At 50.0% G+C, this 12,949-nt stretch overlaps 1 protein-coding gene across 1 annotated transcript in view; it reads right to left on the bottom strand.

Moving 5' to 3' along the window:
• Positions 1-1,283: 1,283 nt before the first annotated feature.
• Positions 1,284-12,949, bottom strand: part of LOC128730682 (neuroligin-1-like) — a 38,750-nt gene continuing 27,084 nt past the window's right edge. The window contains exons 8-13 of the mRNA XM_053823757.1: positions 12,626-12,772; positions 9,530-9,761; positions 9,233-9,441; positions 8,863-9,159; positions 4,212-4,213; positions 1,284-1,790 (exon numbers count right to left, since the gene is read on the bottom strand). Coding sequence (XP_053679732.1) covers positions 1,284-1,790; positions 4,212-4,213; positions 8,863-9,159; positions 9,233-9,441; positions 9,530-9,761; positions 12,626-12,772 — 1,394 coding nt within the window. The remainder of the gene's footprint in view (positions 1,791-4,211; positions 4,214-8,862; positions 9,160-9,232; positions 9,442-9,529; positions 9,762-12,625; positions 12,773-12,949) is intronic.

Genomic DNA, 12,949 nt, shown 5'->3' with positions numbered 1-12,949 from the left:
TCTCTGCGTTCTCTCTTTCTCTCGCAGAGGAACGCTAACGAAGGGCGAAGGTGGATAGTGGTTTCAATTCACTCGGTTCTCGCTGTCCTAGCTGTACACAAACACATACAAACACACACACACACGCTCGCGCAATATAGATCAATTCCTCGCTATTTACAACCTCAGCTACATCTTGCAAAGCTTTTGGGGGCCAGCTTTGAACTTTCCTCTACTTCTCGGATTCGAACAGGGCTGGGCTAGGAATTAAAACTTTCGATTACAGCTGTTCGATGCGCGCTTACCTGGGACTGTAACGCCCACGGAAACGCCGTGACCTTGGCTGGTCCGTGTCACAAATCCGCAAACGCCCATCGATCCCTTCGAGGGTGATTCTGTGCACCTTTTTTCTGCTTCCATTTTCAATTTACGAAAAATTCTCCCCTCGAGGGCCGCCTGGTGTGATGGAAAAAAAAGCTTCTTTTCAACCGAACATGGTCCGACGTTTTTTCTCTTCTCGTTATTTTTTCTTTTCGCTTTCTTTCCCTTTTATGTTCGATTGTTTCCCACCATCTCACGGAGGACGCCTCGTTTCGGTGAAATAGGTAAAAAGAAGAAGAAAAAAAAGAGCGAGATCTGTTCCGACGGGAGTCCTTTCGTCCGGTCGCATTCTCTTCGCACCCTCGCGTCTTATTTACAGTCCGAGATTTATCCACCATTTCGGGCGCTTCCCTGGGGCTGGGCTTGATTTTTACAGGGTGGCCATCGACCTCGGGCCGGCAATCGATCGAACGGTTTCGGACACGTGGGTGAAAAATGGTCGTACAGAAAAAGCCGGTGGCAGGCAAAAAAAAAATGAAGCTAAATGGAGAACATGCTCGTCGAAAGTAATCTGGTCGGGACACCGGTCGATTCACCTGTTGCTCGGGGGGAGGGAAAAAGAGCAAAAAAAATGCCTTCCCAAAGAAATGGCAACTCGAGCTAAGAGAGATTTATTGATTGGAAAAGATTCGGTGAGATTGCGTTAAAACCATCGAGACGCAATTTTTTTGTGTGTGTGCCATGAGTGTCCTTTTTCGACAACGAAACGGATTTAGCCACCATCCAGGTAGAGTACTTTTAGTCCCGAACGCAAAAAAAAGGGAACCTAAAACACGCACATCCACCCAATCGATCGATTGCCGGCACGCCGCCGGAAGACAAGCCCACCGTTAGTGTGTCCCACTGTACAGGACATTCGCTTTTTCGTTTCATTTGTATCCTCACACAGCTTCCTGGTCGTCGTCAGCTGTGCTATACCGATGCTATACGGTCACCTCCTGGATTTGGACGCGTTTCTTCAGCGTAGCAGTTCCACCGGTGGACGGGTTGCCGGTGCTCGTCGTTGTCCCTGTCGTTGCCACCGGCCCACCCTGGTGGTGGTGTGCGTGATGATGGTGATGATGGTGGTGCGGGTGTTGGTGGGTGGGAGCCGGACTTCCGGTGCCGGTTACCGGCGTCGTCGAGCTGACCAGATCCACCGTGATGACGCTGCTGTTTGGTGGCGGGACGGCCATTTCGCAGCCTTGTTGTTGATAGTGGTGCTGTTGCTGCTGCTGCTGCTGTTGTTGGTGGTTGCTGGTGCTATTTACAAGGATGGACGTGAGCTGAGGCGCACCGGTGGACGGTGGTGGAGCGGTGCTGCCGGAACTGGCCGCTGACCGAATCGGTGGAAGCGGTGCCTTGCTGGCCCGTGGAAGCGTCTGATGATGGTTGACGGAGACCGCTGGCGTTATTGTCACTGCCGTGTGACCGGTGTTTGTGTGGGTTGCCTGTTGGAAGCGAAAATGCATCGTTATTAGTCTTTCCAAGTGAAGGAGTTAGAGCTTGCGCTGCTAACTGAAACCGTTCATCATTCGCGATTGGCAGCTAATGGATGGGATATTATTCGATGATGTTTGATTGACGCTTGAGGACATCGGAACTGGACCTAATGCCGGAGGTTAAATGCAACGCCGTCAAACAGGGCGAATCGGTATCGCATGGTTTATAGTCCACCGTAACACGATTTGCTGACTTGCTTTCATTCATAAAGCACAAAGACGCGACGTCTCAAACGTTCCATATTTCCGAAAGCACGTCTTTGGCGCATGGCCAACTAAGATTCAATTCATCGAAGCAAAAGCTGACGTCATTTGAAGTTCCATTATTTGGATGAGCTTCGAAACGACTGCTTTGATCATCATGTTTCGAATTACCATCGCTAATACATCTGCACTCTTGTGCAAAAAAATGATATCAGACCATGGGTTCTTTAGTTTTCATTTCAAACAGAGCTCTTTTAGGAATTCAAATACATGCATTCTTTGAAGGATTTATATCTCGCCCTTAGATGCAGCAATGTTTCATGTTGTATTTCATGATATAAATACGTTTATTCTGTCACAAAAGATCCCGAAACAATTGACGTCTCGGCAAGCAATGGGTGTTCGAAATTGTCGAAAAGTTCTCGAGACATCTTCCGAAATAATGTCCATTAAGCATCGCAATACGAAATACAACACGAACGTTTTGGAACCGAAAATCAATCAGTCAATTAGTGAAAGTTTGTCGTTAAGTTTCCGTTTGGGAGCGCTTGAGAAAGAACATCTTACACCTTCATCTACCGTTCCAGACCGTTTCGTTCGTTGTCAGCTGAAATTGAGATGGATTGCAGGCATTGGAACGTGTTCATGCAAATCATCAATAAGGCATGCCGCTGGCAGGAAAATGCGATCCGCAATTATCGAGAACAGCACCAGCTGAGCAGATTGGGGTGAAAGTTTTTTTTTCTCCCCCACTGCCACTCATTTAAGCCAGCCCCTTAGTTCCCGATTGATCAATCCCAATCCAAACAGCCGCGATGTGTTGGCGTGAATTTTCCCATTAAACAAGCCACCCCACCATTTTTCCAACCCCCCATTTTCCGACTGCGTTTCGGTTAATCTTTTGCCGCACCATTCGCGCAAACCGACGGTGGCGTTTCACTTTCGGAACCATCGCTTAAATGAATTAATTGAGCATTAAAGCCGGGCGCGAACGATTGGCCGTGAGCGCGCATTTTTCCTGCCGCCCGTTTTTGTTTTTCGCCACCTCCCTCGGGCGCCAGGAAAGCCGGTCATACATTATTCATGGCCGGTCGCTGTTGTGCGCACATATAATTAACTGCTGAATAATCAAACGGGATCGGTTCGGATTGCCGGCGCGCTAAGTAGCGCCACCTTCCGCGCGTGGTATCGCACCGAATTGGGCACCATTTAGGTCCTTCGGCCAGATGTTGGCCAACACGGGTGGTTTCTTTGCCGGTGGGCTTTATTACCGAGAAGAAAATTTTACGCCTTCGCCTAGTAACTCAGCTGCTGCTGACCTGCGAGAGTCCCGAGACGTGTGCTTTTATTCCGAGGAGGTATATTTTAATGAGCTTCCTCTCGATCGAGTGGTGAAGGATCTGCAGCAGAAGGAACACCCCCAGTCCCGGGAAACTATCCCCGTGCTCGTCCGTCTCATGCCGCCAGTTAATCAATCAATCAAACGCAAACTTGCCGTCCAGCTGTGCTGTGGCTGGCTTCTGGGCCGTCCCGGAGGGCGATGTATCTTCGCTCGTCGTCACCAGCAGTATGTTAATGTCTGCCGGGAAAAGCCGAACAAGCGGACGGCCGCATGGTAATGGGGCTGATGCGCACGAAGATAAATCGATATGCATGATGGGGCAGATTCTCGGACCCTGATGAGATTATCGTGGATGAAATATTACGCCATCGGCAGAGGGAGGGCTGGCCACTGAACACACACACGTCTGGCTGAAGGACATAACGAAAAAAAAATAAGGAAGCGAAAAATATGTCCAGCTTTTTGGGGGGCATTTCGAATTTCCTTTAGCATTCCGACGAGATGTGCGTGAAGTGATTTCCTCGTGCAAGGTTGTGGAATTCTCTTGTGTGGAGGACAAAAATGTCGATCTGCCATTAAAATATGATCACAAGCCGTGTCCCGATGCCGGTGGATCTGTGTGAAGAGCTAATGTTTGATTCTGGGAAATATGGGCTGGAAAAACTACCTTTTGTCGAGAGGAGAATAAAATCGTCTCTTCCCCCGTGAAACGGTATGGTAATGACGAGCACACAGGATTTTTTATCTCGTGCCCGAAACGAAGCTTTGGCTTCTTAAAATTCCCTTCAACTTCACGCACCCGTAACGGATGACGAGGATAAAACGACTTCCGGTGGCTGGGCGTGTTCCAACACCTGGCCTCCGGGAGCGCCTTGTGGAGACATTTCGTGCGTTCATGGTTGAATTTTTAAGCACCCGAGCGTAGAGTTTTCTCGCTCGTTCACTTTCCACTTGAAGAAACGCACAGCGATCACGAGCGTGGTGTTATGTTAAAATGTATGCCTCTTTATGTGCTGGAGGTTTTTCACTTGGAATTGCTGAAACAATCTCACGGTGGCGTGTGAGGAAAGAAGGAGAAAAAACTAAAAGCCCAGGGCAAATGGTAAAAGGCTTTTCCTTGGAAATCGAACCCAAGAAGCGTTCGAAAACCAACTCAATGCCATCAGGCTGAACATCGTACATCTGAACAAAGAAAAAATTGGCAGCATCTATATTGCTTCGTCAAGCTGAATCAGCAACAAAAAATGGTGGTTTCAGTTTCGAGTGCCACTCACTCACCGATTGGGAAGCTTCTCGTTCGTCAACGTCCAGCTGCCGGGACGTGAACCTATCATTTTTGAACCCGACGAAACAATCCGGCAGGCCAATCGCTTAAAAAGCTGCAAGCTCGACCGAAACCGTACGAGAGAGAGATCAGAGACATTTTCCGCTCATTTGCAGGCTCGCTCTGTTCGGGTGAGGGTAAATATCAATTACCATTTTTTATCTCGCTCGCCCCATTCGTACTTGGTCCTGGGGTTCCTGCGCTGCACAAAAAAGCTCATAAAGCTCCCGGGTTCGGAACGATTTTTTCGTTTTCCTCTCAACTTCCTTCCTCAGTAGGGTTGGTCGGAAATTTATCGTGCCTGAGGTGGACTTCCACCCACTTCTATGCACCCTTCCAAGCAGAGAAAGAAAGTTCCACCCCTGCTGTGTATTGGAATTCTTAACTGAGCACCAGTTCGTTCCCGGTTCCTGGGTGGATTTCCTTTAAAGGACTTCAATTGGAGTTGTTCTGGGAAAATTTGAATAAAATTATCCTCCACTCGCTCCCCAGCCCGGAAGAAGCCTGAATCGTCCTGAGCGGGTGGTAACGAGCTAGGCTCTTTCCGTTGGCCCTTATCCCCTTGATCTGTGGTACCCTTGGGGAAGAACTCAAACACGATTTCCAGCAAGCTTGCGATGAAAGTTATTCCCATTGGAGCGAGGCCCAACCTGCTCTCTCGTGGGTTGTCGTGGGTTTGTTTTGTCCTCCTTCCACGGCTTCCGGGTCGTACGGGTCGTCAATCAGTCACGTCTTAGCGTCTCGGGCGCCAACGGGGAAAAAGGCCGGGAAAATCGCTCGTCTGTAGACGCAAGCATAAATCTGGCCTCGACCCGGACCACCATTTGAGGGGCAGATGCGAGGTCCGGTCGAACGACGCCGAAGACACCGAACAAGATGGAAGATAAATAAAACACAGCACAGCCCCTCGAACGGTACGAATCGGGGGATAATTCAATGCTTTCAATCGGTCATCGGGATCGAGACCAAAGATAGATGGCCAGACATCTCCAGACACCTCGAGACCGGCTGCGGATCGGTTTCACTCGGACGGATTTGATTGATGCGCGAACGAATGGACGGACAAATAATGGGAACGGTGAGATGGAAATTTAAATTTGTTTTCCATTGGAAGATCGCTTTCCAGCCGGGATTGTTTACAAGGGAAGGTAATTTAAAGTCGCAAAGCGAGGGAAATCCGGCATTCAAATTAATGTTTCCATGGAAACGGCTGTCATTAGCGTTGACAGCTGGACGCTGGTCGACGCAAGATGGCGCTGGTAAGCTAAGTAACCTGTCAGCCTTGAGTTTACAGCGTGTCGTACAATTCAGGGATGCAAAATGGTGATTCAGCCCTCACACTCGCACGTAGACACGCCCGGCAGGATAACTAATTAGTATTGTGACTGATTATGACGTGTACTGCTGTTTGTTTAACGGTGTTAAGTTAATTTGGCCATATAATGATGAGCGGTGATTCCCGTGCTGTTAATTCAAACCTCCAGATTTATGCCAACCCAAACAACAAGATGGCCGATTGAAACGGTCGCAAACAATACGCACAAAGCCATGAATGGGCAGTCGTGGTACATAATAGCCTTTAGACATGCAACCACTACCACGTCCACTAGCGAACCCTCCCCCTCGAAGGACCGCCCGTTGGGTTTGGATTTGGCTAGGATTAAGATTTTCGATCTTTTGTGGGCTTCCCGCGCCATTGTGACACAACCGGCCCACCGTAGTTGCTGTTGCTTTATTAGAATACCGCGCAGGGTAGTCGGACGGGAGCGGGAGAGCCTTTTCCTCAACCAGCCCTTAATGAAACCGTCCGGGAATGATTCAATCAGAAGGACACGCGCGGGTGCGCTCGCCATTTCGTTTCCCCCCTCCGGTGCCAAAAAAGGGCCCTCGCTGGCAGCCAAAGAAAGCGCTTCCGAGATTGGAGCTTCCGGAATCACTCACGCGGTGTTCGGTAACGAAAACGGAATCCCCGGTTCGACTGAGGGTGGTGAGGATCCGGGCCGGGCCGAGAATAAATTGAAAGAAGAGCTTTTTTCGGGATATAAGAAATTGATTCGCATCGAAAAAAAGGAGGAAAAACCGCACCAGGGGTTGAGATGATGGTGCGAAAGCGAATGAGAGAAAAGGAAAGCACCCGCTGGTGCGTGGAAGCGAGTGGGAAGTGTTTCAGGGCCAGCCTTTGAGTCTGAGGGAAAAGTTGGCAAAAATAAAACGGCGACGGAACGGCACGGAAAGGCAAAAGAGCTGCAGCCGGCTGGTTGCCCTCTTTTTGTGGTATTAATGGAGTCCATTAACGACATTCAGCTTCCATTATTCGTCAGCAAATTGAGATGAATGAACGATGGCGTCGTCCGGTGGTTTTTCGTTCCCTTTTTTTTTACTTAGAGCTGTTTTCCAGGCACCCAGAACCTGTGGACCGAAGGAATGTGGGTGCTGATGAAATGAACGTGGTTTTGTGACGTTTATTGGCATTTCCTTCGGTCGAATTAATGTTGACCTAAACAATCATGCCGGAAACGGGCTGTCGGAGGGGGCGTTTTGAGGCCATTGGGTGTGTGCGTGGATGAAGGGGAACAGATTTGCAATCAGGTCGGCGTCTCGACCAGGACCGGTGATTACGGTAAAGGAAGTACGCTAAAGGATTATTGTATTCATTAGAGCGAGAGAGAAAGATCGTCACGTTGGAAAGGAATCATACGAGATTGAACTGAAGCATGAAACGGGCCAATCATTACTTCGGTTTTTGGGCATCTCGAGCTAGGACTGGACCCAATTCGTCGCACTAAATGATGGAATATGAAAGATCGAAGGGTTTCTTACGGAAAACCGACCGATGTGAACGTTTTGAGGCAAAATTAATTTCTCAGCAGGACTCCCTTTGGATTGCCGTTTCCATGCAGGATTTTGTAATCAAGCAGAGATCGATATCAATAAAGCATACATGATGGATGTTTTTTGCCAATCCAATCCAGTCCAATCCACCATATACACGGTGCAGCAAATGTTGCTTTTTCAATAGAAAAATAACTCCAAAGAGCCTATGTTGAGTACGATTTTTTGAGTACCGTTGTGTTACTTATTGGCTGACCGAGCGCAAGTACAATCAAAGGCACAAAAGTGACTCTTTATCCGAAAGAGTACAGTTTCCCTCATAACCAGATTTTTGTAGTCAATCTGCAACTCGAATTCGACCGAACGGGATGAATAATTAAATCCTTCCAGCCACTCTAAAAGCACGACCCCTTCGTAAACATCAATATCGCTAAGCCCTTCTTTTTACTGCACCGCATAATCTTCCACAACCAGCGTGGTAAGGCGCACGGATTTTGTTTTCCCATCGTCAGAAAACAAACGAACCCATGTTTCGTCCTTGCGAAGGACGTACGGTGCGCTGAAACAAAAAAAAAAGGAGAAGCCCCCAACCAACGCGAAACAAACAAACACAACACAGCTTAAATGAAACCGTTTTGCTCGCGACGAAACGTATGTCAACAGTTTTCGTACACGCGTTCCCGACGCAATAAAGCCAAACCGAGGAGGGCGCAAAACTTTCACGTACAGAGTCCGCGTTTGTGTGTGAGGGTTTTTTGCTCTCTCATTTTTTTCTGCTTCCCCCCAGTTCGTCCTTTTGAACACACGTCCACAAGACAAACACCACCATCGCATCCAGGCTTGATCGCACATGCTCACATAAGTCCGCGGTCCGGGCGATGGGTTTGATTTATTCAACAGCCGTCGAAGTAGGCGACGCTCGTTGCTGTCGTCGTGCTGTCAACCGACCGTAAGGTACGATCAATTTTTAAACCAAACACACTCAACCACCACATCCCAGGACGGGCCAAGGACGTCACAGCTGCCACGGAGAAGACGCCATTTTTGGGGCATGGTTGGAGGATGCCCGACCACCGGAGACAAATCGCAACCAGGACTCGTGGAGCGGGAACGTATCCTTGGAGTGCGGTTACGTTCCCCATTTTTTTCCCTTTTTTTTCTTTTACCAACCCCTCAAGGGACGATGCGTTCGATGGGAAGCAATAGAGCGATGGTGCTGAATGGCAAGGACAGTAACGAGAAATTGTGTTGGGCTCGTTCCGGGAATAAATCAATCACGATTCTTGTTCTTCTGCGTGTTTGGTGTATGCTTCTTTCACTCACCTGTTGCGACAGCGAATATGGCTGCGGTGGGCGGCTGTGGGAGCCACCGTCGTAGAAGCTGCCTGTTCGCCCCAGGGTGCTAGCTCCTGATCGGGAGTGTGCCATCGATGGTGGAGAACCGAGGCGTGTTTCCTTCTGCTGATGCAGCTGGTGCTGATGATGGTGCTGGTGGCCACTTCCGGTGCCGTTGGCACTTCCGGTGCGCTTCGGAAGTGTCGCGTAGCTGGGTGGTGGTTCGATCGAGCGTCGCGATTTGGTGGGTGATGGTGTTGGGATGCTGGTGAGCGGGATTTCTGTGGGATCACCAAGGGATCGTTTAGCAAGGATAGACCAAGGACACCAGGGGACGTTCCAGGATGTACTTACCCGATTCATCAGGTGTGCCGTTGCTGCCGGAAAGGGACGCTGAGGTGCCACTCGTGATGCCACTTCCACCGCTTGTACCACTTGACTGCGAGGTCTGCGATTTCCGCTTCGTTCGATCACGCTGGTAGTAGATGCCAGCGAAGATCAGCATATTGAGGAGAAGCAGCAGGCAACCAACACCAACCGTTACTCCGAGGGCGGCCGTGTAACTGCGGGACGTTGAGAGAACAGCGAATTAGATGGAAGGTCCTTGGAGGTTCTTCGAAGAGAGATCCCATCCAAAACATATCCACCTACCTATAGTAATGACGGTTGGCGAGCTTCTCGATCAGCTCCTCTTCTTCCTTCTCACTCAACACGTTCGGGATAATGTCACCTGGGCCACCGTTTTCCTGCAGTACTTCACCCATCGTCGGGTCAGGTGTGCATTCCGTACCGAAGGACTCTTGGCGTGATTCCTGCGCGTCATTGATGACTCCGTTCTGGTAGAGCGATCGTGGCCGGCTGAAGGATTCTGCTCGCACCGAACCTGTAGTGGAAGGGAGATGATAAAACGGGTTAAATTAGTGGAAGGAAAACTCTTTTAATTTCTTATTTGATAACTTTAAACATCTTGAAATTTATTTCATAGCTCGAGCTCAGTCCCGATTGCCTTACTAGTTATAAGACAACCAGTCCTTGTCTACTCCGGCATCAAATTGGATTTGGAAACATATATGATGATTAATCAGCCCAATTTGACTGTTGTAGTGCACCTGGTTCCGGCTTGACTCTGGTTGTGAAGGAATAAACTGGGGGGAGGCCCAATGAAAACTATAAATTTTGAATGATTGTTTCTTGTTTTGTTGCGGTTCCTACCACCCTCACACACTAGGACAAATAGGGCAGCAAAATAGTGTTTTTCGTTGACAGAAGTGATCGTTCAAAAAGTCATCCTTGTCTCAAGATACGATAATCGCCTGAACAAAGCAGTTTAAAAGTCCACAAATTTGCCCACGACATCTCTCCACTTTGCGATCACCTTCAGCCACTTTCGCCTTAAATGGTTCCTCAAACAGGATTTAAGGATGTCACTCCCACTCCCGGTGATCTCGCACTATGATCCGTAAAAAAAAAGCCACTCCTCTGGACGGAGTGTTTAACGACCTGCTAAAGTGATAAATTAATCACAAACTAGGGCAGATAGTTTCGCCATCCTGCCAGCGAGCTCCCGCAGCTAAAAAGCTCGTATCCTGCTGGGCCCGCGACCGACGCGAGCGCGAGCTTAACGGAGATGAAGTAATTACAGTAAAAGTTATTTCATTTCTTAGCGAAAGCGCGCCCCTTTGTAGTCTAATTCCTGCGCGGATCCCAACCGAATCCTGTTTCCTGCTGCAATGGGCGGGGTGGAAAGAAAGCGAATGAAAATAAAACTGCGGCATGTATAAAGCGCCACTCCCTTCCCGAACAGGCAAGCGGGCGTCCGTGGGCCAGCCCCAGGACATCCCTCAGTTTATCTTCGTCCTGGTTCGGTTGATGGTAAGCTGTGAAAAGGTTGTTTTCGCCGCCGCTTGCCAGCCTTCGTGTTCCGCGTTTACGTTCGCCCGCTGGAACGCGGCCGTCAGTCATGTTCGCCTGCCTGTGAGGAACCCCCAGCCCCTCACAAAAGTTCGTCCTTGCGCTGTAAAGGCCCCCACCCCACTCACGTTTCCGGCTGGCTGCAAAACAACAAACTGAACCGGAAACGAGTCGTTGAATTCCCGTTCCCGCTCATCGTTCGTTCGGCACACGTCACCGACCGCGCCGCCAGATGTGCCGGAACGCTTTCCAAAAGTCCTGGATCGGGGACGAACCAGACGAGCCTTTGGCCTCGTTTAGCAGCCAGCGGGCGAACTGCGGGCTGCAGGCGATCGTAAGCGAGGCATCCGAGCGAATCTCGTGCGGTTCGTTACCGGCCATGAACCCGGCGAAAAAGGAAGACAAACCCCATCCTGGCTGCGAAGTGGCCGGCGGTTCATTTTCCCTTACACAACCTCGGGCGGCCGTTTCGAGGTTGTCATTCGCCGGAAGCAATTAGGTTCTGATTTCAGCACATTTTCTGCCATTCAGCGTGCGTTAAAGCGTACCCCAGGAAACCCGGTTATTAAAGCCACCGACAAGCGGGGAAGCGTGGCCTTCCCGTGAGCGGGCGTGTGACGGGATTCGTCCTTGTCCATCCGTTGATGGATCGTCCACAAATCAAACATCGCTTAGCAGCTCGGTTCAGCTATGCGTGTCAGCGCTAATCAGATCGCTCGATGTAACGCATCTCAACCTTTACCCGGTCGTGGACAAATTCCGCTTGATCCTTACCTCGAGCACCGGCCAAACGACGGGATGGCCAACAAACCGCAAACCGACACTTTGCCTAATCGGCAAACTTTCCTTCTTTTCTTGCGCCAGGGGAGAGAGTAAAAAGGATCGTCCCGCACGTATCACGCAGAAGCGCGCGCGCTCGTGCGGTCGCACAAAATGGGCAAACTTTCGATTGAACGTACTCTCAGGTTTTGCTGCGGGGGTTTTCTGTCGAAAGTACGACAAACGGAGCGCTTCCATCTGTTTGCCCCCGTTGACACGGACGTTTCGAAAGTTTGCCTCGCGTCTGCCGGATCCGGTTAACGAGTAACTTCCTCTTCGGACTTAAGCGCGCCACTCGTAACGGTTGGCGCATGTTAGGAGTCCTCGTGGAAAGCGAAAACAATTTGTTTTGCCTCGTCCACTTGCAACATTTTGGGAGGTTTTCTCGTGGCGTCTTTCTTTTTTTTTCGCTGTACCCCTTTCGGGTGGAATTTTCTCTACAATGTAGCCACCATCGCCGTCCATCAAGCGGAGTTTCGTTGCCACCACACGAACGAAACATTGTTTAATTTTCCAATTTTGCGAAGCAACGCGAGGACGCATCCATAAATCTGGCATCCAGTGGCCAGCGCCGGGAAGATTGCTCAATTTTCACGCACACCATAACCCCCGGGGCGGCCATTTTGTGTGACGGAAATGAGGGAAAAGGAACGAATCGGGTCGCGCTACCAAAAACCGTCCAAAGTCATTCACGTGTCCCGTGGTTGACTCCATCCGGGCGTGACGGGCCGTTTCGCACTCGGGGATGGGTGGTAAAGTTTTCGTCCCAACAAACGGTCGGGGGGGCGAATGGCCCCAGCTCGACCATGGCGTGTAACCCGCACCACACAGGGGACGCGCGCGTTTCGCCATTGTTGGCTTAACTTTGTTTCAGAACGCGTGGACACGCTCGTCACTCATCCGGCTCGGCGATAGTTTTGCCAGTTTGGCCCGCAGGGAAAGTTACCCTGCCGGAAAATGGCCCGGATTCGCATCGATCGTGAATCGGGGTGGGTGAGTTTTGGGCAGAAAACTTACCGGCATAGTAGTGCGGTTCCCGTTCGCGGAAGTGGTGGTGTCGCATGGAAACTTCCGGATCGCCTGGCCGGTGCAGCTGCGGTATCAGGTTCAACCAGAGTGCCATCTTGTGCCCCCGGTAGTGGCTGCGCATTTTCGGCTTCGTCGCTGGAAAAAGGTACAAAGTGGGAAGGTTAGCGTGGCAATTGGAAAGGAAAGCGAAAACCAGCAACAAAATATAGCCTCTCCGGTTGCGGAGGTGATTGGGTTTGAATTTATTTGCACCGGGATTCTTGGAAAAAGTTTGCCAAAGTTAAACAATTTAACCAATCACAACAAGGACAA

Source organism: Anopheles nili, chromosome 2 (genome assembly GCF_943737925.1).
Source record: "Anopheles nili chromosome 2, idAnoNiliSN_F5_01, whole genome shotgun sequence".
NCBI lineage: Eukaryota > Metazoa > Arthropoda > Insecta > Diptera > Culicidae > Anopheles > Anopheles nili.
Note: the sequence above shows the minus strand (reverse complement) of the source record. Positions and strands in the feature narration are given on the sequence as shown.